The sequence below is a fragment of the Amborella trichopoda genome, chromosome 5, assembly GCF_054954075.1.
Source record: "Amborella trichopoda isolate Santa Cruz 75 chromosome 5, AtrichopodaSantaCruz75HAP2 v2.0, whole genome shotgun sequence".
Lineage (NCBI taxonomy): Eukaryota > Viridiplantae > Streptophyta > Magnoliopsida > Amborellales > Amborellaceae > Amborella > Amborella trichopoda.
Window position 1 is genome coordinate 18,665,315 of NC_142340.1, and position 27,751 is coordinate 18,693,065.

General features: G+C 37.0%; 1 protein-coding gene across 2 annotated transcripts in view; it reads right to left on the minus strand.

The window, feature by feature from the left end:
- Nucleotides 1–27,751, minus strand: part of LOC18448220 (protein ROOT HAIR DEFECTIVE 3) — a 49,156-nt gene that overhangs the window by 14,843 nt on the left and 6,562 nt on the right. For both annotated transcript variants that reach the window (XR_016056078.1, XM_006858293.4), the window contains exons 2-14: nucleotides 27,488–27,637; nucleotides 21,960–22,026; nucleotides 21,731–21,833; nucleotides 16,777–16,847; nucleotides 16,554–16,617; nucleotides 16,404–16,469; nucleotides 15,360–15,407; nucleotides 15,221–15,283; nucleotides 15,061–15,117; nucleotides 14,588–14,746; nucleotides 14,430–14,498; nucleotides 14,157–14,248; nucleotides 4,430–4,508 (exon numbers count right to left, since the gene is read on the minus strand). Coding sequence is in view for 1 of the 2 variants with exons in the window: in XM_006858293.4 (XP_006858355.2) it covers nucleotides 4,430–4,508; nucleotides 14,157–14,248; nucleotides 14,430–14,498; nucleotides 14,588–14,746; nucleotides 15,061–15,117; nucleotides 15,221–15,283; nucleotides 15,360–15,407; nucleotides 16,404–16,469; nucleotides 16,554–16,617; nucleotides 16,777–16,847; nucleotides 21,731–21,833; nucleotides 21,960–22,026; nucleotides 27,488–27,635 (1,086 nt within the window). In the remaining variant the exon portion in view is untranslated. The remainder of the gene's footprint in view (nucleotides 1–4,429; nucleotides 4,509–14,156; nucleotides 14,249–14,429; nucleotides 14,499–14,587; nucleotides 14,747–15,060; nucleotides 15,118–15,220; nucleotides 15,284–15,359; nucleotides 15,408–16,403; nucleotides 16,470–16,553; nucleotides 16,618–16,776; nucleotides 16,848–21,730; nucleotides 21,834–21,959; nucleotides 22,027–27,487; nucleotides 27,638–27,751) is intronic.

The window sequence follows — 27,751 nt, forward strand, 5'->3', positions numbered from 1 at the left end:
ACCCAGGACCATATGGAAGCAACCAGCACGTTGCTCTAAATACATCTCTGGATAAGGCTGATAGTAATGAAACTGGAGTTTATAGTGTTTGATAACAACTAGTTGCATTGAATACATCCATGGAGAATCTTGCCATCAACTGTTATAATAGATGTTAATCAGCATGCCAATGCATGGCATGATAGATTAGGTCATTGTACTTTGGAGTCTTGAAATAAGCAGTGTAAACAAGCACTTGTTTCCTCCAATATTGGTCATCCAAACTGAGAAAACATGTCAAGTTGCCATTTACTTCTAATGATATGATAGCTTCTTCTCCATTTGAGTTATTTCATTATGATGTATGGGTCCAGCACAATTGGATCTCCTTCCAATTCCCTCTATTATGTGACATTTGCTGATGAGTTCTCTAGATTTACATGGATTTTCTTTCTTAATAAAAATCTCATATGTTTGAGATGTTTAGACATTTCAAGTTGTTTATTGAAAAGCTCTTCCGTAAGAAAATTCTGTACTTTTGAGGCGACGAAGGGGACAATATTCATCTCAAAATGTTTAAAAGTTACCTGAGGGACAATGGGGTAAGGCAATAAATTCTTAATCCTTATACTCCACAGCAAAATGGAGTGGTAGAAAGGAAACATAGACATATAAATAAAATTGAATTATCTCTTATATTTTCTAGTGGAGATCCAGTGCACCGAAGCTTTCCAAACATCAATCTTCTTAATAAATAAACTTCCAATGATGTATTGGATGAAAAATCTCCATACCAAACACTACTTGAAAGAGCTCATGACTTTTTTATCATGAGGAGTTTTGGATATTGGTGTTATGCTGATATTGAAAGTAACCTTATGAGTAAACTTGATCATGAAGGCAAATACATGTACATTCGTGGATACCTATATGATCATAAAGGCTATAGATATTATTATTCCCAAACAAAAAGAACTTTTATTTTCTAGACATGTAACATTCTATGAGTTGAAAATGTTTTTTCCCTAAAAGAATGATATTGCAAATGAAAGTCTGCATTGAAAGGAAAGAGACAAATGCAAGAATGACAGCAAGCCATTCTTCATAAGTCGACATTAGATGAAGAAATGTATTAGCGATGATGTAGAGAAAGCTAGAGATGATGAATGTTGGAGTTGTGGCCTTTCAAGGCCTTGAACTCCAACATGTTATAGCTTTTGATCACAATGGGAGTGAGCGAGAGTGGTGTGACTCTCGGATCTTGGCACACTAGGACCAAGAGTCACAACCCCGAGTGTCATGAAGCTTGTGTTTGAGTGAGAGGCGTCGAGAGGGTTAAGGGTTACCTCTAGTCAAGGTCGGTTTGTTTTATGCGTCGTGAGTATTTTGCGTTGATAGCCCTTTAGGAGAAGGTTCAGCTCTAAGACAACATAAGCCTAAATCTAGGACCTTGAACCTTCTCATAGCATATCTATAAACAATCGCAAAAGGGAAACCGCCCTTCCATAGCTGATCCACATGGAAGACAAATGCACATGTGCCGAGAGTGGCAACCCCCATTCATTAGAGTGTATATCCTCGGGGGTGCACTTGTAATCCGCTACACCCTGAGAGTCCCATGCCATGTACTGGATTAACTTTGATAAGCCAAGTATGAGCCTCTACCTGACATTGTCGTGCCTCATGGGTTTACTCAACATGGAGATGATGCATAGGTGATGCCAACCCCATGGTGGACTATGTTGCCTTTTATTCAATTGTGTGACGTGCTTTATTTGATTTACGTGAATTTTGGTCACTTTGTTAAATTGAGAAAAAAATTTCTTAGCACATGTTAAATGTGTAGGATTGGTTGGTTGTGCACATGTAGATCTTCTAAAAGGGCATACGGTTTGAAATTATAATTGAAACCCTCAGCCCATATAAAATTGTGCATATAACCTCCTATCCTATGTGACAACATATGGTACACATGTACATCAAATTGACATGAAATTGAAGGGAATTATTAAATTCAAATTGCATCTAGAATGTGTGCTTAATTACTTACAGGGGCACGCCCCTACCTATGTTTCTTAATTTTTTATTAAAGTGGAGGAAAATTGAATTTGATGTGAAATTGAATTTAAAATTAATGAACAGAAATTCGAAGTGAATTTAGGGTTTATTAGGAGGATAATAGTGTTAAATCTCATCCACTCATCAAGATGTCATGATGAGTAATGAGTCGCTAGATCAAACCCTCTCTCATACCATGGATGACTGATTAACTCATTTAGAAGAATCTCTACACTTGCTTATAGTTGATCACGTGGCATCCTTTCTCTTTCTAATATGGCACGCCCCACCCATACGGCTTCTCTCTCTTCCATGTTAGTGTTGTTTAACAAGAGAAAGTGGGGAGTGGAGTAAGACCTAAGTGAGAAAAACTGAATTTGAAGCTCCATTAAAGCTTCATCTCAAGCTCAAGCTTAGAGGTGATACCTATCTTCTTGGTGATTCAATTTGAAGGAATGTTTCATTACAGCCCTGTATCTTTGAAGTTTCTTGGGGTTGTAAATCTACATTTAAAACATGGCATCTTAAACTCTTACCTCCTTGATTCATAAGTATTTGAGGTGAGATTGATCATGAAGTTTGAGCCCTTGATTCCTAGCTATTTGAGTTCAATTTTGGAGATATTTTGATTGAGAATTCTAGAGATTTAATTGAATGATTTTGTTTAGATTTTCGATCCAAATTAGTCAATGAAATCTTCCCTTTAATGACTTAAATGTTGGGATTTTGTGGCTATTTAAAGGCCTTATGAGAGCATGTAAACTCTTTTTATGTAGTGATGTTAACTCCAGTGGGAGTAGGGTCCGGTGGGACCCATGGGAGCATGTTTTGATATGTAATTCAATCGAGCTTGACAGGCTAGCCTCGAGATGATGTCTAAAACCATATAGCCCTGGGTAGAAGGGACAATCGTGGAAGGTTTGTAGGATTAACCCTCGATGAGGTTAAAGAAAAGGCCATGGTAGTTTATTAGCCAAGGGCCTTTGTGACTCCAGTGTGCGATTGGCAGGTCTGAGAAGACAAAAGCCAAATCCTCATCAATTCCATTCGACAACATACACACATAATAGCCGTGTTTGGGAAGCAACCTGTAGGGGTGTGATATGTGTACGTGCCAAAGAGAGGACCTCTTGCACCATTGCAATGTTCAATATCTTGTAATCCACCGATTAGAGCCAGGTTCTCTTCATTTATTGGCCAACTTTGATGGACCACTTATGAGCCCCTGCAATAGACAATGGGTCATGGGTTCCGATGGGGTGGTTTGCGAAGATGACTGCAGTTCACGGTTGGTAGAACAGATGGACCTCCTCAGTTAATTCACATGATTCTTGACCCAATGGATGCAATTCCCACTTAATTATATTTAAATATATTTTTTATTCAATTACAGATCATTAAAAATATTTTCAAAATGCTTTGTATATTTTAGTTTCTTAAAATGAATTTTTACTTAGCGAAAAAATTGATTTTTACGGTTTTATAAATGCAAAGCTACTCTTAAAATACTAAATGGTCTTCCAAAAATTTTTAAGGGGCTCTAAATTTCTTTGGGGGGCATGGGGGCCCATTTGGAGTAGGCCCCACCATGTGGAAGGTCCAATTTGGTCGGGCGTGGGGCCCTCATGGGACCTATTGGAGTTATGGCCTTTCAAGGCCTTAAATTCTAAGATTCCCATGCTCAGTGGGAGTAAGTGAGAGCTGATGATTCTGGGTGCTTAGTGCACTACGGCCTAGAATCATATATCTCAACAACATGAGGCAATGAGATATATCTGTGAGAGAGAGAGCACACTTTTAGAGGTCGGAGGATCACCTCTAAATCAGGGATATACTTAAATTATATGCCTCATGCATTATGTGTTGGCCAGGGCTTAGAGAAACAAGAAGAGATTAGAATCCAAGTGCCTAGAGTTTAATGGCGCTGCATAAGATGGTAGTGACACATGGAACATTAGTCCATACCCTGACACGAGACCACCCTATGGCATGTGCACCCACAGTCACATGGGAAGCCACTCCTCTAATGTGAGATCCAACTAGGAAGAGCTTGTATACATAATTGCTTAGGGTTATAATGGTAATTTTGTATACTTCTGTAATTTATTCTTGCATTTATTGTTCTTGTTCCCTATACAAATACGTAATTTATTGATTTATTCGTACCTTTATCTAATCTCAATTAATTAGAGCTAGAAACAACATAAATATATATTTCTTCGAGTGTAACCCCTCACTCATAAAGGAATTAGGGTTCAGATGACTCTTCTTTTGGCTTCCACTCAATTCATCTTTATTGGTGGTACCATAATTTGTTGTTCTCTTTCAACTATTCAAGGTGATATTTTCACACTTTGAAGCATTAAAAACAAAATGAGTATGAAAAACTTACTAGCAATGCTCTACTTTCTAATTGTTGTCGCTTTGCAGTCCTCACATTTTCATCGAAATAAATAGCTTCCACATCATACCTGACAATGGACAAAATTTTGAGGAATTTAGACATTTTGCATAGTGATCTGTATATTCAGCCATTGCCAAAAAATCTTCAGTTTAAATTATTGAAAACAATTCACACAGCATTGATGAATTCACCATAAGAGTGAAATAATACAGTAGTCAAACAATGAGAGTTCAAGAAAATAAAAGGGAAAATTATAAATACAACCCCCCCCCCCCCCCAATTTCTACTTCCCACATATCTTACCCCCCATTATTTTTTGTATTATACCCTAAACCCCAACACCATTTTTTCTTATATCTACCCCCCCCAGTCAAATAGTCAATGAGTTTTAGAACCAAAATACCCTTTATTCTCTCTCTTCTCCTTTTGAAAAGATTGGTCATGTGCTACCAATTTGTCTAAAAATGCAGTTTCTCTCTCTACCTATCTCCCATTCTCTCTCTTTACCCGCCCACTCTCTCACATTCTCTCTTTCTGTCTATCCATTCTCACTTTCTGTCTATCCATTACCTCTTTCTCTCTATACCCACCGTCACTCCCATTCTTTCAACACCAAATAATATAAGGCTTGAAAATGCGGTTCAGCACAATTGGTGTTGGACCGAAATTTTTTTTGCAATCTGACACAAAAACATGCCGGACCGCAAAAAAGTTTGCTCCGGCATAAAGTGCGCCGGACCGCATTTTTTAGCCATAAAACTTCTAGAAAGTTGCCGGTCCGGCACATTGTGCCAGATCGAAATTTTTTTCGCGGTCTAGCAAAAACAAATTCGGGTTCCAAAAGTTTTATGGCTAAAAAATGCAATCCGGCACAAAATGTGCTAGACCGCAAAAAAAACTTTAGCGTGCCAGATCAATAACATTCAAGAAGTTCTATGACTAAAAGATGTGGTCCGGCACAAAATGTGCTAGACCGCGAAATAAATTTCGGTCCAGCACAAAATGTGCTAGACTGCAAACTAGAGAAAGAGAATACGGATGAGAGAGAGAGTTGTTTTGGCTGGGTACGTAGAGAGAGAATACCGATGAGAGAGAGTTTGTGTTCGCTTTTGGGTATGTATAGAGAGAGAGTGAGTTTGTTTTAGCTTGTGGGTAAGTATAGAGAGAGAGAGAGTTTGAGAGATAGAATATACATTAACAAGTTAAAAAGGGCAAAGAGAAAAAAAAAAATAGAGGACATTTTGGTCAAAAAATGGTTTGACGATTTGACTGGGGGGTTATATACAAGAATAAAGAGTGTTGGGATTTAGGGTACAACACAAAAAGCATTGGGGGGTAAGATGTGTAGAAAGTTGAAATTGGGGGGGTATCCATAATTTTCCTTAAATAAAAATCATTAAGGGCAAAGAGAGCACAATAGAGGTAAATAAGTCAAATTAAAAAAGTATGGCAAGCACTATTACTCATACAAGATATCAGTTGAACATAAAAAAAAAAACACAAAAAGCAATGTAAAATTTTGAATACCACGTAAAATGAAGGAAACACCATATATGCAACTAAATCAACAACAGCAAATAAAAACTGAAACCAAGTGACTACTCAGTCACTGTCAAGATCAAGCTAACTTGTCAATTTGAAAAAACCCAATGAGTGTCTCATGTCTTTGAGTGACGGAGAAAAGAAGAAAAAAAAGCTGACGTGCTTTTAGTGGGGATCATGGCACATGTTGGAAATAAAAGGAATAAGCTTTTATTGTATTTGATGGACATAACTGTCATTTATCTTTTGTTTAGCCATTATTTGTCTTATATCTCTAAATAAGGGAACTATTATCCGTAAGTAGTAATTAGGGTAACAAGGTGTTGACAACAAAGAAAATGCCAAACAAATAGAGGAAAACTATTGTGGTACCTAAATACAAGAACAAAAGAGATACAGAATTGTGGGAACTGTCAAAGAATCAAGCTTATGAGCGACACTATGAGGCTCTGGGAAAGAGCAATTGAGCAACAACTAAGGGATGAAACGAGTGTATTTAAAAATCAATTTGGTTTTATGCCAAGAAGCTCAACAACCGAGGCTATTTTTCTACGTAAGTAACAGATTGAGAAGTATAGGGTGAAGGGAAAAGACCTCCACATGGTTTTTATTGATCTAGAGAAAGCTTATGATAGAGCACCTCGAGATTTGATTTGGCGGATGTTGGAAAAAAAAGAGGTCTCTAGACACTACATCGACTTGGTGAGAGATACGTACGACGGAGCGCTGACTAGTGTACGAACAACTAGTGGAGAGATATGTGAGTTTTCAGTGACAATAGGCCTATATCAAGGGTCAGCATTGAGCTCGTACCTCTTTGTTTTAGTTATGGACGACCTAACTAGGCACCTATAGGATGAGGTACTTTGGTGCATGTTGTTTGAAGATGACATAGTTTTGATCAATGATACCCGAAATGACATCAACACAAAGTTAGAACTTTGGAGGAATGCTCTAAAATCAAAAGGTTTTAAAATTAACCAGACTGAGACAGTATATGGAATGCAAGTTTAGTAATAATGGGAGTAGAGAGGAGGAAGCAGTTAACATTGACGGCCAAAAAATACAAAAAAAAATACTGCACTTTCGATATCTTAAGTCGATAATCCAAGAAAATGGAGAGATTGAGGAAAATGTTGAACACATAATTAGAGCTGGGTGGATGAAGTGGAGATGTACAACTTGAACTTTATGTGATCACCGCATACCAATGAAGCTGAAGGGCAAGTTCTATAGGACAACTGTGAGAGCTGCTTTGCTCTGTGGGGTGGAATGTTGGGCAGACAAAAACAAGATGCCCATAGAAAGAGTGTAGCGGAGATGAGAATGTTGAGATGGATGAATGGCAAGACAAGAAGGGATAGAATTCGCAATAAATCCATTCGGAAAAATTTAGGTGTGGCACCAATAGGCGATAAGATGAGAGATAGTAGACTTAGGTGGGCAGGCTATGTGTGGCACCGATCCAGTACAACAACTGTTAGGACGTGCGAGCTAGTACAAGTGGAAAGATTGAAAAGGACAAGGGATAGGCCTAAAAGGACGTGGTTGGAAGTATTCTAAAAAGTTATGGGGACTTATAGCCTCAATGAGGGAATGGTCTTTACTAGAGCAAAATGGTAGACCAGGATTTGTGTAGCCAACCCCATTTAATTGGGAAAAGGCTATGATGAGGATGATGACTTAATGTTATAAGAGGGGTAGCGATCACAAGTGACCTCTACGCCACTCTCTTTCCCTCTCTATGCCTCTATCTCTCACACATCTCTGTCTCTCCCTTTTATTATTTCATCATCTTTATTTTCTTTCCTCTCTTTCTCTCTCTACATCCTACCAAACTGTTTGCTTCTCTACTTTAATTTCAACTTGGTATCAGAGCTAAAAGATGAAATAAAGGGGTTGATCTTCAAAAAGGTACACAGGACTGTGTTTAGGGCTGACATCATCCTTTGGATTAGATGATGTCAACATGCCCTAAAAAAATGCCAACTTTTTTTTCCAGCAGTAACTGTGCCAATGGAGGTTAGTTTTTTTATGATTCTGGATGTCAATTAGATATTTATTCGAAACCCTAGTTGTTGGATGGATTAGGTTTTGTATACCCCAATCAAAGAGAATATCGCGAGTGTTGTTTTTTGATGTTTTTTGGGAAAATGGGGAGTGTGATAAGATCTGAGGGTGTAACTTGATTTGTAAAACTTTTATTTTGAAGAGATCAAAAGGTGTAACTTGATCTCAATCGGTGATTAAGATATGAGGTTGTAACCAGATATTAACTAAAGCAGAGAATGTCTTTATAAGCATCAAATATGAAGTTATCCATACCCCAAATCACCACAATCAGGTTTGAGGAAACCAACTATTTAAAATGGGCCATTTCAGGTAGACTATTTTTGGATGAAAAGAGAAAACAGGATACAATGATGGCTGTGTGAAGAAACCTGACCTGGAGGATACTAAATATGCAAACTGGGAGGCTGAAGATATGGCTACTACGCATCGGATAATATTTTCTATGCAGCCTAATATGAGTCGATCCTTTATGAATTACAATACCTCTAAGGAATTATGGGAAGCAGTCTCTAAGTCCCATTCCTAAAAAAAAAATATTGCAAGGGTTTCTAAATTGGAGCAGCAAATCAGTGATTTTAAACAGGATCACTGGGAGACTATTAATGCTCATTTACGTAGTCTTTGGGATGAACTAAGCAAACATCAGCCTATACAATGTTCGAACAGAGAGAGGCTGGAACAAAGGAAGATTTTTTATCTTTTGAGGGGAGTTAATGAAGAGTATTAAACAATTAGGGCAAATGTTATTCATGGCGAGATTTTGCCATCACTTGATACATTTTTTTCCCTTGTTCAGCGTGAAGAAACTCGACGCAAGATAATGGCAATGTTTATGGGTGAAACTGAAAGATCCGCCCTATTCACATATGATGTGAATAGCGGGAGTTTGAGGTAGTGGAGGACGTTTTGGGAGCCATAGTGGAGTCAGAGGTAGTGGATGTGGATGTGGAAACCCCACATCTGATGAGAAGGACAAATTAAAGTGCACCCACTATGAGAAGACTTGACACACAAGAGAAACATGTTGGGATCTGGTTGGATGCCCATGGGAAAATGTTTCAAGGGAAAATTCAACAACAATCAATAAAAGTACTGCCCTAGTTACTAAAGGGCAGAAAGATACCATCTCATTTGAACCTCAAGAAGAGTTGGTGACTATTCCTAAAAGAGTTCTCATAGATATCAAGCAGCGGGCTTCCATTCAAGACCCTTCATCCTCCTCTAAATCTCACAATTCACAATTGGGTATATGTATGTCAGCACATCATATCTCTATATAAAGCTCTAAAACCCCATGGATTATTGATTTTGGAGCAACTGAACATATGATTGGTGTGGCTGATTCTTTTTTCTTCTTATATCCCTTGTTCTAGTCATGAATTAGTTAAAATAGCAGATGGTTCTCTTATTCCAATCAAGGGAAAGGGAACCATACATGATACTCCTAGTAACTTGTCATCCACCTTGAATGCTCTCAATCTTTCTAGTAACCTCCTGTGAGTTAGTAATCCCATAAAACCTAAACTGCAGTATAACTTTTTCCCTTCTCACTATGTATTCTAGGACTTGATGACAAGGAAGACATTTGGGCATGGTCGTGAAAATGAAGGGTTCTACTTTTTGGAGTCTTGATTGTGCTTTGACTGCAGCTGTCACATCTTCAATTGCTAATAAAGAAAAGTGTATTTGTGGCACAAGCGACTTAGTCATTCATCGTCTTTTACTTAGCATTTTTTAGTTCCTGAATTGTTTAAGTCTCTAGGTCAAGTTCAATTGTAATGTGACTTTGTAGAATTTAATTTCCTATCAATATCAACAAAAAGAGTGATCTTTCTTTCTCTCATATGCCCTCTGATGTGTGAGGTCCTTCACCAGTTGTATCTGTATTTGGATTACGTTTCTTTGCTACCTTTGTGAATAATAATTCTAGATTTACAATTGGCTACCTAATGAAACCCAAAGATAAAGTTGTTAATCTATTCCAAGTCTTTCACAAAATGGTTACAACCCATGTAGGAAAAATCAAACTAGAACAGTTAACCGGACATAGGGCCGAAAGCGGTCACTCGATACTAACATGTAAACTAGCTGGTTCAACAGGTCTAACCAAGAAAGTCTTAGGTAGTCAAAAAAGTATCTGAAAAGTATATTTAAAGCATGAGTAAACAAAGCACATCCAAATGAAGTTGACAATTAATGAAAACTATGAATTTTAAAGAATCAATTTGTGCCCAAGGTTATTTTTGAAAGTTTTCAGAAAAGATGGGAAAATGTAAAAATAAGTAGTAATGGCCAAAACAATTCCCAATCTTTATCAAAATGATAAAATACATTCAAATGCATTACAAACAAAATCCTTTATTTATTGGGATTTTATATAAAGTTTTTTGAATTTTTTTTAAATACCCGGTCGGTTCACCAAAAGCGGCTGAAACCAGAACCGACCACTGTCCGGTTCTGATCTAACCGAGCGGTTCAAATTTGAGCCGCCTGATTTTTCCTACACTGGTTAAAACTCAAAATGATGCACAAATTAAAGTCTTGCGGTTTGACAATGGGATTGAGGTCAAAGATTATCTTCTTGATCAAGGGATTGAGGTTCAAACAACTTGTCCATATACACCTCCGCAGAATGGTATAGATGAGAGAGAAAACAAACACTTATTGGAAGTCAGCCGAGCTCTTTTACTAGGAATGGACGTTCCAAAAATTTTCTAGTTTGAAGCAGTTTTCACTACTGCCTTTTTTTATAAACTGTATTGCCCTCTTGCGTTTTCTCGAGAAAAAATCTCCTGCTGAAATTGTTCATCCCAACTCACCCGTGTTCCATGTACCTCCCAAGGTGTTTGGTTGTGAATGTTTTGTCCACATCCCTGGTCCAAAGAGGGACAAGCTTGTAACTAAATCTGCCAGATGTATTTTTCTGAAGTATCCATCTCATCAAAAGGGGTGGGGTACAAGTGTTATGATCTTATTACCAAGGTCCACTATGTCTCCATGGATGTCACTTTCTTTGAATTTGTTCCCTACTTCTCCTCTATAAGTCCTGAGTGCTCTCTTCACAGGGAGAAAAGATATAGTTTAGTGAAGACAGCACATCAATTGTTCCCCTTCATATTCCTACACCACTTTTCTCTGAAGAGAGTGGTTTATCTGAAAGGAATGGTGCACATTCAAAGGAGTTGAAGACGTATTCCAGGAGGAAGAAAATGGTGCGACCCGAAGCTATAAGCGACCATGCCTCTAATGCTAGGCCGGAGTCAAAAATTATTCTGGACTCAAGTAACTCTTCCACCTTCTCACGATATCCTAATTTGGACTTACCTATTGCTATTTTCAAGGGTACACATTTTCGCACTCATCATCCAATAGGAAAACTTCATATCCTACAATCCTGTGTCTCCCTCTTATCATATCTTAATACCTACTCTGTTTTCACTTTCACAATCTCAATGGAAAGCTGCTATAAGTGACAGGATGTGAGCACTTGAGCAAAATAATACATGGGAAATCACTAACCTTCCTGAAAAGAAGAAGGTCGTAGGATGTCGATGGATATTCACTGTAAAATACAAAGCTGATGGTATCATTGAAAGGCACAAAGCAAGATTGGTTGCAAAAGGTTTCACCTAGACTCTTGGTATAGACCACCAAGATACTTTCGCGACTATGGCCAAGTTGAACACTGTGGTGATTATTCTTTACTAGCTACGAATAAATCGTGGCCACTCAATCAGCTAGATGCTAAGAATGCATTCTTACATGGAGACATCCAAGAAGAAATCTACATGGCCATGCCTCCCGATTTGCAAGAAAGGTTTGCAAGAAAAAGAAGGCAACATATGGAATCAACAATCTCCTAGAGCATGGTTTAAAAATTTAATGAGAGTTCTGAATTTTGGGTTCAAAATGAGTCAAGTTGATCATACACTCTCAATGAAGAAGGATACTGCTGGAATTATTGCCCTTATCATGTATGTTGATGAGAATGTTGTGACAGGGGATAATGTGAAGGGCATTGAGGATCTTAAATCTTATTTAAGCAAGGTGTTTGATATCATAGATTTAGGACCCGTTTAGTATTTTTTGGAATGCAGTGGCGATATCAAAGATAGGGATAGTCATCTCCCAGAGAAAATATATGTTGGATTTGTCACAAACAACAGGGAGGTTGAGATAATACATGTAGATGCTCCTATAGAAATCAATCAAAAACTTCATGGAGAAAGGGGAGAGTTACTCAAAGATCCTAATCAGTATCAACAAATAGTGGGCAAGCTTATATATCTCACAATCACTCGACCAAACATTTCTTATGCTGGTTAGCATGGTCAACCAATTTATACATGTATCACGTATACCTCCTTGATGTTGTGTACAAAATATTAAGATATCTCAAGTCTACACTAGGAAAAGGGATATTTTTTCTCAAAACAAGGACATCCTGATGTTGCAGTTTATACTGATGTTGATTGGGCTAGTTGCCAAACTGATAGAATATCCACAACTGGCTATTGTACTTTTGATTTGGGAAACCTGATTACTTGAAAAAGCAAGAAGGAAAATGTGGTGGCAAGATCTGAAGCAAAATATAAAGCAGTGGCTCATGGTACATGCAAAGTCATGTTGATCAAAAGTCTTTTTTTGATTTGGGTGTTAGAGTTAAACTTCCCATGATTCTATATTGTGACAATGAAGCAGCCATTCATATCACAGAAAATCAAATTTTTCATGGAAGGGAATAACACATATAAGTAGATTATCACTTTATCAGAGAGAAAGTTGTTGCCACGATTACTCAGACTCATGTGAAGTCTAAAAATCAATTTGCAGATATCTTTACCAAAACCGTTGGACAAGACAGATTACATGATATCACAAACAAGCTGAGCATGATTAATATTTGTGCACCAACTTGAGGGGAAGTGTTAAAAATAAAGGAATAAACTTTTATTTTTTTTGATGGACAGAACTGTCATTTATCTTTGGTTTAGTCGTTATCTGTAAGCGCTTGTAAGACGACCTTCAAAGATAACATCATCCAAGATGAGCTAACAGACAAATTTACCACGTGAGCTATGCCAGTGAGTTCTAATATTCATAGACAACCACTAGACAGTCCCCCATATGTGTTGGGGTCTTCTTCTTGAGATCCATAGTCTCTAAAGTTCCAGTTTTCAACTTATAGTAGTATCAACATGATGGGGCCAAGTATAATAAAAACTTACGCATCCAATATTATTTGTCAAACGCCCATGGGGTGGACTTCCTTTTATAAGCAAGCCACATGGAAAGAAGAGTCTTCCACTTAGTGAGCAAAGACAATGGGACAAATCATATGGTCAGGGATAGTGGGAGTGAGCCACCATATGAGATCATGTCCCATAGAAGTCCACACGAGAGAAGTCCTAATATGAGGTGTGAGATTGAGGATGATGCCCTTGTGTGCATTTCTATAGATGATGATGAGCTAGCTCATTGAAGCCATTAAATCCATCTGTTGTAGACATGGATGGCTGCAAGGCAAGACATGATAGATTCCATGAAGCGGAACCAAGCTTAAGAACTCGTAGATCTGCACCATAACAGGACAATGACAAGGGAAAATGTGTCCTCAACATAAAGAGAAAGGCGGATGGAACCATGGATAAGTTTAAAGCCCATTCGGTGTTGAAAATTTCTTCCAAAGTTGAGGAAGTGGACAATGCGGAGAGGTGCTCCCCATTGGTGAGGATTGTCACAATATACAACCTCTGTAAGTAGAACCGCAGTGTATTTTGCTTTACATTCCATAACACCAAGCAATAATATACAGAAACAATAGTGATTACCATGTTCATTTGCATCATTTGCAGACCACATCTAGAAACTTAAGATTTTCCTGGAAAACAGGTAGCAGGGTTCAAGGAAAATACAAAAGTACACAATAACAGAAATTGGTTACAACTATGCTGGTCAGACAACAATTTTACCCCGAATAAAAGGCATCAGATTAATGCACAATTTACTAAAAAAATATTCACTTGCATTATTTTCTGTCATACTCAGGAGCTGAATGAAAGAAGCACGAGATTTTTCAGTTCGAGAGAAAAGAGCTTACCCAGAGAAACATGCATCAAGAATAGAGCTAAGCTTCTTTCCGAAACCTGGCACGAGACCAGAGTTCGCTGCTTCCTCCAACTGATGCCACTCCTGCAATTGGAATCGTTTAAATAAGTTAGTGTCTCTTTTTCGTGAAGGTTGGTTTTTCTTTGTAAAAAACTTCAAAGGTTGAGGTTGAACCCTAACCTCGCTCATGCCGGATGTTTTACCAATAGGCTAGTGCTTAACTGACAAAAAACAAAATCAGTCACAGCTGAAAGGCATCACCTACCTCACTAGCAGACAAATGGGCTAGCTTTTCGTTGGCAATCTCTTCACAGCGAACGGCAGCAACCATCACCTAATCAATGAAAACATAGAAAAGGGTACATTAATAACCGGAACCATCCTTTTGTCATTTTAAATAAAAGGCAAGATAGAAATGCCCACCTTGTGTGCAGGAAGATCTAAGTCCTTGTTCTCCCGTATTATTTTCCAAATTTGTTGTGCACTGAAAGAAAATCCTGAGGCTGGAACAACTGCTCGTCTATCACCAGCCAATCCACCAGGAGCAATAGAATGATAAAATCTCTGCCTCAGATGCATGACCTTCCAATACAGAGATATATTGAACAATTGAGAATACAAAGTACACAAACTAGTCACAAAAGCAGAGAAACCTGCCTATTCATTCATCCTACGTTGCTTCTACAGATCTAATGTAACATTAAACTTCAATTGACTCAAAATCAAATCTATGCTTGATGTATTTTTCAAGCTCAATCGTAATGTACCTGTTGTCAAGAGCATCCAAGAGGCCAACCATCCTAGCATTACTCTTTAACAAGCACAATTAACTTAATGCACAAATGGTATCAAATGCAATTGCCTGTTGAACACCCCCAACAAAGGAAATATGTTACCTGTTCTTTAAATTGCTCTTCCTTCTCTTCATAACTGGAAAGAGCCACAACTTCCACCTGGATATTTTAATTGAGGAAATTTAGTCAAACTATGGCCTAAAATCATGCATAAGAAACAACAAAATGTGTATCAGCTTCACCAAAAAGCGTTATATCTTACATTAAAAAATTCACTAAGGGGAGTTTCTTTGTGAGCCTGTGGCTTCGGAACAGAGTCCCATATCTGCAGGATATTGAGATTTGGTAAATGAATGGTGACAATAATATGATCTAAACTGAGGCCCTACGGACGACGATACCTTCTGGATATCTTCTCGCAGAACTGGTTCCAAATTTTCCAATGGTGTCTACAAACAAAACCAGAAATCTGATTTCATAGTATGCACAAAATAAGAGAAAAGCAATTTCCTATAAAAATACAGATGTATCCAAAGTATTCAATTAGGTATGTACATATTGTACACGTACTAGGTCATTGTCCAATGTTTAGCCATTGGTGTTCGCATATTCTTTATGTTTACCTCTCCTTTTCAAGTGCTAAAGCAGGTCTACTCTTCAATAAATCAAATGAACAGTATAAGGGTTACAAGAACCATAGCATCAAAGGCAGAGATACACAAGCACAAATTTCCTATCCTTGATATTGGGGCACGCAAAGCAACATTCTTCTAAATATCTAGGGGTTCTGCAGCTTACAAATCAGATGTGTGCACTGAGCTGCAGAACTTTTCTTTTTTTAGTGGTTTGTTCATGAATACAACTACTATTCCCCAGTTCTATAAGAGTGATACCTTTTGATCCAGCATTTAACACTTATGTCCCCCCACTGTACGACCATTTTATGTGAGCAGTCTTAATCCTATCAGACCTTATGTTTAAGATATTTTGAAAAGCTTAGATGCAATAAGAGGTTTTATTGCACATGCCAGACTTCACTTGTGCCTCCTGAAATCTGGCCTGCCATGAGCCCATGGGCCCTCTACTGTATCTTTTGACATCTGAAAGAAATAGATGGTTCAAGAGAGGTAGAATACTTTTCACCTCACTTGAAATGAGCCCAATGAGTCAATATAAATAAAACAGAAATAGAAATAAGCATTTTCAGCACAAACTCTTGTGAATACTCTGGTTTCGCAATCATTATGACTTAAGAGTGAGGTTGTTCTAGTTTTGTTATTATGACGACTTTGTGACAGTTCAGTAATTTCTCTCTGTGTAATACTTTGCTCCATGTAATACTTTGAAAAGAGGTTTTAGGCCTTATTTGCAAAATGAAACATGTTTACCACAAGTTTAACACAAGCTAAAGGTACCAAAATCAAAGAAATAGATAAATATCACACCTTAGTCTTATCTCGGATAACAAATAACAATGTTGTTCTGCGAGGACTAAACAACCGCATCATGACCTGTAATGACAAAACCACTAAATAAGTATGATAACAACTTATGGCTATTGTTTATTTGGACAAAACATATGAATGCACGGATACCTGAAACACTGTCTTAAGGAGAGGCTTGTTGGCAGCTTGCTCACGGCCAATATCATGACACCACCTTAATGATCAAGGATAAAAATTGAAGAATCAAATGAAAATAACTCAAGCTATCATGTAAAATGTATCTTCCATAGCTAATATGAGGAGAAACTTAATACATCCACTAGCATTGCAGACTATGAAGCAAAATGTTGGACTATTTACAACTTGAACTCACATATTTATGAGCACTATATCAGAAACAGCCAAAGCAAAAAGTGCACTCTGCTTCTCAAAAGTTGTATCATCCTGAAAATATAAAGAGAACCAATTTTATGTGAATGCACATCATAGAATTCCAAACATTTCAAGAATTACAAGAATCAAACTCAAAAGTCATCACACAATAAAAAAAATCCCATAAATTGGATCAAACATAATGGAATTCAAAAGACATATATAGGTGTTTGTGAACAAAAGAAAGACATTACATGATGCACCAAAGGAAGAGGTTCTAAAATAATGAGATATTTTTGATTCTATGAATGGTTTGCACACACATAAATCCATTTCAGAGGGACTTCATAAATATTTTCACAGCAATCCAGGCTTTTTAGGGGCTTTTCCTACCGCCCTAACATCTGCTTGGCTCCATCCTATTTAAATTCTAACTGATAGAAGAGGAAGGAAATTGCCATTTATTATCAATAAGAAACCTTCATAACATCTAATTCAAGGTTTCCACTTCATAGCCCAAAGATATGCAAAACTAAAGTGAAGCATACGCACCATTTTTCCCCAGTGCCATTAAGTAAAAACAGTTTCAACCAAATACTTCATCACATACTACAATATTATTAGAGATATTGTACACAAAAAATAATATAATTCTAACACAAACATTTATGTGGTACATAACACAAACAATTGCAATTTGGGTATTCATGTATATCAAACTTGCACTATGAACGGATGTGGGCTTGACTGAAAGTTGGACAGGGTGAACTAGCACGATACATGTGGTTTTTAATTTTTCTCTTTTTTATTAGGAGAACACTTACAGAGAGATCCAAATACCACAAAACAAACTAAAATAAACAATGATGAATCACAAAATGGATTCTCACTTGCTACCATTTAACAAAATTCTTTAATTACAAGAATAAAAACCGCATAAAACTCTCTTGGAACAAGAAGCACAAACTGAATAACATAAAAATAAAGTACAAAAAGATACCTCAACTGGACTTGATACACCCTACTCTAGTCTCCTCCTTCGATGCAGCACGGGATCAAGATCTTTCCCAAATCTTATAAGTATGGAAGCCTAGGCTATGAACCCTTATATCACAGAGAGCAAAGTGGAACAAAACTAGGCTCAGGCTATGGCATGGAGCTTACCTACTCAAAGCTCAAGAACTGGGGCATGCCCCCTTTTTTTTTTCTTACCAAATATCTCTAATTCTTAGAGAGGTTTAGAGATCGGAGAGAGAGGGAGGGAGAGAAAGAGAGAGAGAGAGAGAGAGAGAGAGAGAGAGAGCTAGGGAAAGGTATAGAGATTTGGGATCCCCATAGAGACTATTTATAGATTCAGACTCAGGTTAGAGTTTTCTAGGGTTAGCCATCCTTTTTGAGAATAGATCCAGACCATTGATCATAGGAGACATGTGGGGGGAGAGATCTTAACCTTACAATCCTTAAATCAGCCATCATGATTAAAAAGAAGGTGCTAGAACCTTATCCTTCAGCTTCCTTAATCTAATCCCATCAAATATAAATAATATGAAAAATACATTTCTCTTTTTATTAGTTTTCATATCTCTCTTACACATACTTTTTTGAAAAGTCAATTAGCCTTATTACAAAACCTTCCTATTTTGTTTTCAATCAAAATCTCTGCAAAACACTTTCCAAAAATTTCAATCAAAGGGCCATGGCTTCTTTCCCAAGGCCCTAAAATAGGAAATGCAGGCGTGCATAGAGCCCCAAGTGGGCCCCATGCACCTCACCCACATGCAATAGTTAAATGGGGCCCATGGATTGCAATAGACCCCCAATTGTATAGATATTTATAAAATTAAGAAAATGATTTTTAGAAATCATTTATTATTTTAAATTTCTTTTTGAATATTAAAATACTAAAAATTCATAGACAATTTATAAATCTATTTTGAGAAAATAAAATATCCAAAGATGTCTAAAAATTCATTCTATCAATCTAAAAATTATCTAAGAATAAATTAATTAACTCTAAATTAATCTGATGGTATTTGGATCCAACTATGTTAAGGAATATTAAAATTACTGAAGCACTTCATCTTCTATTATGGACTATAATCTACACCCACTTTCTCAAAGTGACCTAGCAATTCCCATGACCCACAGACCATCCAGGAATTCATGATTGGGCTACCAAAGTAAGCCAATAGGTGCGGGACATAATTCTAGTCTATGGATTACAAGTTCGCCCCTAGGGCCAAGTCCAAGGTCGCCAAATCCAAGGTCACACAGACCTGTGTACACACAACTCTGTGGTGCATATGGGAATTATCTCTCACACATGTACACATATCACCTTCAATGGTATTTGCTTCCCGATGCGGCTATCATGTGTACATGCCATGTGATGTTTTTAAGATGAGGCTTTGTCCCTCGTCCCTACAGGCCCACCAATCATACACAAGGGTCACACATCCCCTTGACTCACTACCCTGGGTAACTCTGAAGTCTCGGCAGCAATATTGCTGACCTTGGTCCCTCTGGACCACACTCCCACTGGAGTTTATTATTCTACTATAATATTCTGATTGCATGCTCTCGTAAGCCCTTTAAATGGCCACAAAATCCCAACATTGAATTACAAGGGTGAGTATTTCAGAGGTGCATTTGAAAGCCTAAACAAATTCATAATTAGTACCAACCAAGGCATAAACAATTTTTTTTGGGGCTACTATGTTATATTTTAACAAGGGACTTCTTCCGATACAAAAAGGAACAGTATTCAGCAACAAATCCTCTTATTACATGGAATTTGAGAGCTACACCTAAGTCAAACTTCAACACTGTACTCTTGTCTAGGAAACATAGAAAATAGAGTTTAAATATTCACGTCACATGCAAAAGAATAATTGCTAAATGCTTTATTTCAAAATGCAAAAATGAAAAATAAAATAAATTATTTATGTGTTAATGGCTCATTATATTGTCAAAATGATCTATTTCCATGAATTCTTTTATTACAAGACTATATTTTTTAACACAAGAATGTACATGGACCATATCCAATGAGACTAATTACTTTTCATACTGAAAAGTAACAACACCTTGAGACATCAAATGTGAAATCAAACAGCTGGTATATCATTCTACTGCTCAAAGTCCAAAGAAAATATTCCTGTACTTTGAGCGTAGTCAGAGATACACCAGAACAACTTGGTGTCTTCTTTCTTTTCCATATGAAACACAACAACTTGGTGTTTTCTTCCTTTTCCATATGGAAAGTAACTGGCCTCATTGAATACCTTCCCCGCTTGTTATCATCAGCATCTTGACATATATATATATATATATATATATAGGAAAATGCTAAGATTAGCCCACTAACTCATATGAACATATGAGCCTAATGGCCCAGATTGAATCTGGGAGGATCTGATGGTCACGTCCTCATTTTATGTTTGAATTTTAATTTTTTTCTACAAATCCAAATAACTTGAAATTTTAGGTGTTTATTCTTCTCATCAAGATGCACCTAATAAAAATATTTTCAAAATAATTTGCAATAAACAAATTGACCAAAATACCTCCGAATTGTTTGAGGGGTATTTTGGTCAATTTATTTCTTGCAAATTATTTTTTTTGATATTTTTAGTAGATTCTAGGCCAATCTAACGGTTAGGATTGTATTTTGATAATATAAATTTAATATTTTTATATAAATCCAAATAACATGAAATTTGGAGCATCAACTCTTCTCAACAAGGCGCACCTAATAAAAATATTAAAAAAATAATTCGTATAATATAAATTGACCAGAATACCCCTGAAACTTTTTAGGGGTATTTTGGTCAATTTATTTTATGAGAATTATGTTTATTAGATTCCACTATTTTTGAAGAATAGACACTCCAAATTTAAGATTTCAAGTGATTTGGATGTGTAGAAAAAAAATTAAAATTCAATTACGAAATACAACCGCGATCATTGGATCGGCCCAGATTCAATCTGAGCCACTGCCCTTACATTGTTCCATCATCCCATGGACTGACAAAAGCATTTTCAATATATATATATATATATATATATATATATATATATATATATATATATATATATATATATATATATATATATATATATATATATATATTGCGCCATAATGTCATTCGCAATGGATTGTTTTTTCTTAAATTATCAATTTATCTAAATTTTTAAGCTTTTGTATTTTTAACTTCTTTCAATATCTCTCTAGTTTTTAGGGTTATTCACTTTATTTATTTCTTTATTTTCTCTAACTATTCATTTAGGCAGCTCAATTGAGGTGAATGTTTAGATAGGAATGTCCACCAGTTCAAAGGCCACTCCAACCTCAATAAAGTTGAAACTTTTTTAACTAACTTCCTCTGTCTCAAAAGCATTATCATCTTGTCGTACAGGATCTCAAAAAATAGTTTTGGAGTATATACATAATAAAGCCATCCCCTTGTTAACAAATGTAAGTTTTCACTCCCAAGCTCCTCCATCCAGTCCTCAGACTTGCATTATCTAAACATGTAGGAGGTCAATTGAGAATGACTACTTCCCTCTTGGAAACATCTTAAAGTTCATTTAAGTGTCTTGATGGGAAAACAAAAGAAATGTGATGGGTTAGTCTTATGCAGGAGGCAGCATTAGCCAGAAGTATTTAAAATCAAATTCATTTCTTTTAACAAAGAAATGAGTCATCGATTTCATTTTTTAAAATGTTTACTACTTCTACAAGGTAGATATTTTAAATAATTCCAAACTGAAAGGGTGTGTGTTTATTAAATGCAGACCTACAAGATAACTATTATAATGATGCTGAATATCAAAGTACAAGAAAATTAAGTAGTTTGCCATGACATAACAATGGCATATTAACATGACACCCAGATTCTGAATGTAAACAATAAATACATTCAAACTAGTAACACAAAGGTAAGCAAAATCACCTCTCCTCTCTCACGTCCATCGGTGCCCTCCAAATCCATTACTATTGTACAAGGGTCAACATCCACACACTTCGCTAACCAAATGCCTTTAGTTGTTTGACTCCTGAAAGTAAAGAGAGGCATCCTGGTCATTGCCTTTCATTAGAAACTTTTATGCTAAATTATTCGTACATACGGAATAGGAAAATATTCTAATAAGAAATGGAAATCACAAACAAGAAACACTTACCGCCCCTTAAAGGCATTCATTTCCCTAAAATTGGTATGGAAAAGATTGTTCAAAAGAGTGCTTTTCCCTGCTCCAAAATATACCAATTCAACACTTACAAGCAGACCATTGAGTTCAAAGGGAAAAAAACCATTATAATGGCAAAAAAAAACTTTAAATTCTCAACATAATTCCACATAACAAACAGCAGAAATCATCTTATGCAAGGGAACAGAAGAAAAAGTACTAATTAAATTACATCAATGGTATCCAGCTCTACACAAAACAACCAAACATAATTTGTCCATTTCAAATCTCAACAACAAAACCACTGGATCACATTTCTAGCACTTGACTGGTGCAAAACCGGCACCAGGGAAAGAGAGATCCAAGACCGATTTCAGAATAGTAACTCAACAATCATGCTAGTCAATCAATCAAGGATGAAATCTCTTGATCACCATGAAGGACAGGAACTAAGGGACTTTCAGGACTATTTCTTCCCACTAAACCTAGTAGAGCCATTCCAACTCACAAGTTGGACAATCTCTCTCTCTCTCTCTCTCTCTCTCTCTCTCTCTCTCTCTCTCCACACCAACTTGGAGGATAAAAATTCTATATCTTTTTCATTCATCAACAACTACTACTACTATTTTATATAAAAAAAACAACTACCACTACTATTACAACCAAGGTTTGAAATAACAGATTGGTGACCCCGATCGGCCACCCCAAAAACCGTGTCAGATTGACGAATAGGCGAACCAGAGCAAAAAACCTGGCAAATCGACAGGTTTTGGCCCAAAACAATTTTCAAAAAATACTGAAAATCGTTATAAATAATATTATTTAAGTTTTTAAGAAAAAATAGGGGTAATGCATTATTAGTTTTCATTAACTTACAAAAATAAGGAAATATTGAGATGGTATTTCCTGTTTGAATGTCTGTTGATCACATTCCAGTTGTGTTTCCGCCCATTATTTCATGGAGTTTTTCTCTTTCTCTCTCTAGAGATGACGAGGAAAGAAATATTGGCTTTGAGCATAGTTATCGGGAGCGGGAGTGGGAACGGCTCCAGATCCGGGAGCAAGAGTGTAGGATCGAGGGCTGCCTAAAGCTCTGGAGCTCGGGGAGCGAGTTCCGGTGAGGGTAAAAGTTGCGGATCGAGATCCCGTATGAACAAGGAGCGCGTTCCCAACACATTGGGATCAAGGTCCTTGTTTAACGGAAACGCGTTCGATGTAAAATGGGATCGTGTTCCTATGCTCATTAGGATCGCGCTCCCATAGACAACAGGAACGAGATCCCATTTAAATTTGAGTCGCGCCCCTATCTAAGAAAAATGTGTTCCTGTTTGGAATAGCTCGAGCTCCATTCGAGGTTGGATCGCGTTCCGCTTAAGTTGGAGCCAATCTCCACTTGTCCTCTCTCTCTCTCCCTCTCTCTATCTCTCTCTCTCTTGACCAGATATTCACCACCTCTTCAACCTCCGCACCCTTATTACAATGGACTCATCTGCCAAAACGTGCCCCTTTCTCTCTAACTTCATGAAAACAATCATCTAACTTCACAATGAGTAGATTCTCTCTCACTTCACAGTGAGTAGATTCACAGTGAGTAGATTCTCTCACTTCACAGTGAGTAGATTCTCTCTCACTTCATGAAAACAATCATCTAACTTCATGAAAACAATCAACCTTCCTTGCTAGCTGTTGGGGACCTCCATGGTGATCTCCAAAAGGCCAAACAAGCTCTGAAAATGGCTAAAATCTCCGATGAAAAATTATTCAATGGATTGTAGACAACTCCATGGTTGTGAAGCTTGGTGATATCCTTGATAGAGGAGGAGAAGAGTTCAAGCTCCTTTATATTTTAGAAAAACACAAGAATTCAAAATTGGGGTGACTGATTTTCTATAGGAATTCAAATGAAAAACCTTTGTAAAGGATTGGAAAAGCAAATTAACAATTTGAATGGATCACCCAAAAATTACCCATCTAAAATTAGGGCTAGAATAGCTGCTTTGAGTCCTGGAGGCCCAATTTCTACGTGTTTTTTAGCTGATAACCGTACTATTTTAATAGTGGGTGGCTCTGTTTTTTTTCATGTTGGCATCCTCCCTAAGGATAGAGTTCCGAGAATGTAGGGATCGTGATCCTAAAATTCTGAGAGCATGGATCTAATTTGTTCTGGAACGCATTCCGTAGGACAGTGAGAGCGAGATCCGTACGATAGCGGGAGCGAGCCCTGTTGTGAATGGAATCGAGAATCCTAAAAATATGAGTGAGCTCCCAAAAAGTTGGGAACGGGTTCCGTACGAGATCCCGGCCACGGTGCGCCGAAGCTGGGTCACCCTAGTTGGTCGCTCTCGGTAACTATAGTTTTGAGGTGGGTCGAAGCTCCTTGCTGTTATGATCTCAATTTTCAAGTATTTGATGTTGTTTGTTATGTGGTAGAGAAAATTTGACATTTTGAGGTGGGTATATGCCATTTGAATTTTAAAATAATAATATGGTAGCAAAAAATAGCCTTTGGTCTTTGTTTCCCCCTTGATTTTGAGCAAAATTTGTTTTATTTATTTCTTAATTGTTTTATTTGTTCTTTGAACTTGGGAGAATTTGATCACTGACGAGCTATTGTCCCTAAATTATGCATGCTATTGAAATAAAGACTAAAGCTGATCCAAATTTGGTTGATTGAATGGGAATGCATTATGGCGATGTGTTGCCATAAAAATAGAATTATATTGTGCCACTATATCATAATTGTTTTGTTTGAAACGTGTAAATACTTCTTTTAAGTTTCATAGTTATCTAATACCTTCTCAAAGCATGCATCTAAGTATTTTTAAAACCTTAATGCTATAGTTCTCGATCTTGAAAAAACATCTGTTATGCTATTTTAAAACTGTGCATGGCTATTTTCACACTATTGTTCAACAATCGAACACCACCCAGCGCCAGTTATATATATTGTATAAAAAATAAAAATTAGGTATTTAGAGCACGTCATAAATCAAATTTTACTACACATTAGTATTTAACGCACACTCCATAAGCATAACCATAAGTTGGAAACTCCATATCCAATTAAAACTTAAAATTTACCAACCAACCAAATTACCAAACCAATGGAAGAACAAATCCATTATCCACAATACACCAGTATAAAACATCAAAAAATAAATCTCATATCAATGGGTGATGTTTTGATCATTTTTGTTAACTTTGATAAACCTTTCGATCCAAAAGAATTCACCGAAAACTAGTTTTTTTGGGTCTTTCTCTCTCTAAAATGGGCTCCAATAAGTTTTAGGTTTCACATGAACCTAAAACCCCAATTTTTGGCCCTTTAGTACAAAAAAAATGGATCAAATATGCCCCCACCGAAACCCATTTCCGCCTCTAGGCGGGCACAAGCCCTGGGCCGCCCAATGCTGGGCAGGTTCCGTACTGCCTAAACGGCCGCCCAGGGTCGGCCACACAGTTTGGCCGCCTGAGCCTAGGCGCCTTCTGGACCGCCTAGGCGGTCTAGGCACTGGGCAGTCCGCTTTTTAAATCATTGGTGCAAAGAAAGCTAGATTCAATCAAATATGGCATGTTTTGATGGTTCGTGAAATCTTTTTGGCCTCTTTTATCTATTTTCTGCATCAAACTCCCTTGAACACCATCAAGGAAGGAAGGGAACTAATGGGACTTTCAGCCCTGTCATGCCACCACAGTAGTGGAGGCTTTCTAATCCAAAAGTTGGACAATCTCTTTCTTTTTCTCTCTATACGAAGTCGGACGATAAGATTTCTACTATTTTGCATTAATCAACTGAAACTACTACTAATGCCCCTTACATGCGAACCCACACGAGATCCCTAAACAATGACCAAAATACCAATAATGTAATTGAAAAACAACTAAACTTCCCCTATACCCTATTTCCCATACAATTAATTAGCTTGCATTCAAAAAAACACACTCAACTTCCCAAGAGCCTTCAAACTTTAACTCTAGGACTCACAATTTACCAGCCATGGAAACTCCACAACACCCACTAATTCTTTAAACACAAATAACTCACTACGACTTCACCTTACCCACTCTCTATTCTAGATTTCTTGCTTAAACCCAAAATTACCCACAGATGACAAATTACAAAAGATATCCCTAACAATCAAAATAATTCCAGAATTGTCCAAGGTAACAAAGTAGAAAAATGACAATTTAGTCCACTCCTAGATGCAGTTTGCATCATCAAATTGTACCCTAAGTAGAATATTCCCTTTTGCTAACTTCTACGAGTTATTAAAAGGTTGGACACATATAAACTGGTGGGCATGGCATGAGAGAAAATAGATTCCATGGGTATTTCCATGGTTACTCATCTTCTGGAGATCAGATCATTCAAATAATGTTCTCGAACTATTTCATTTTATATGCAATAGCCCATGTATTGCAGAGATACTAGAAGCCACGTTCTATTACAGGGTGGAGCTCGACAGTTCATTGGTGATTATTATGGGAACTTCTATTCATTGTCTTTTTCTTCCACTCCCCACTCAAGCTCCCTATCCAAATCCCGTCACAGAGTAAGCTTCTAAACCCATGGCGAATGTGAAAATCTCATGGAACTTTTACAAATTAGAACAGTGCACAATTTCAAAAGCACTATGGAAGAACTAAATGCAAATCACTAGAAATTAAGATGACCTTTCCTGCATGGCATCGTGTATGACAATACTCCAATACCTTCAGCACAGTAGACTTCTCAAAGAAAAGAGAACATTTGGTATAAAAACCATATCATAAAGTTTCAAGCCAAAAATGATCCAGCTTGTATGAACAAGTTAAGAAAATGTGAGAGAGTGCATAACATGGATATGGAAAAGATATTGTACCCGTAACCAAAAATCACTTTCTTGAGATTCTGCAATTTAGGGCCACCCAAAAATCACCAAACTGCTATTTTTTCAATAGTTTTTTTTTTTAATACCAAAATTGAGTGTACATGATCAATGTATAGATTAGCAAAGAGAATAATATTTCAAATAAAACTCAAGAAACCTTGCAGAAAAGGTCAAGTTCATATGATAGCTTCGGGCATACAAAAAATGTATCTGATTGACAATGATGTAATGAATTATTGCAGGGTATACTTTCCCAGAACAGATGTCAATTTTGACATATGATTACAATAAGACGAGTTCACTTTGTGGTTGTGGATGTAAGTAAAGATACAGAACTTCATGACAAGAATGACCCTATCTATATTGATGCATTATTGTCCAGTACAAAGAGAAATTGAAAGGACAATGCGTGCTATTTCACATATGGCTACCGAAATAATTACTCCAAGTCCCGTAAGAGCATCCAAGTCTCATAAGAGTGGTTTTCTTTTAGAATATATACATTCCAAAAGCATACTAAGATATTGATACGTAAGAGCATGGAAAATGAAACAAAAACCATAAAGAAGTGGTGAAACAGCTTCTATGGATAATGTTGTTGGGCTATCCCTAAGGACACAGGCAGAAAATGAATGCACCAAGAAAGCATACCACTACTTTGAGGACCCATTATGGACACAACAGCATAAGAAAGACCACTTTCACCCAGTTTCACAGTCTTCATAAACTTATCAAGACCAGAAACATTAAAGTCTCCATCTCCATCAATGAGCTGTGTGGAGCAGCATTCCTCACCCATTTCTGGAAGATTAAAAATGAACACATCAGTCAAGGAGTAATTGAAGATTACATTTGTTACAATGCAGTATCCAGGGACATCACTTATTCTTCTGTAAGAATATTAACTAACATTGA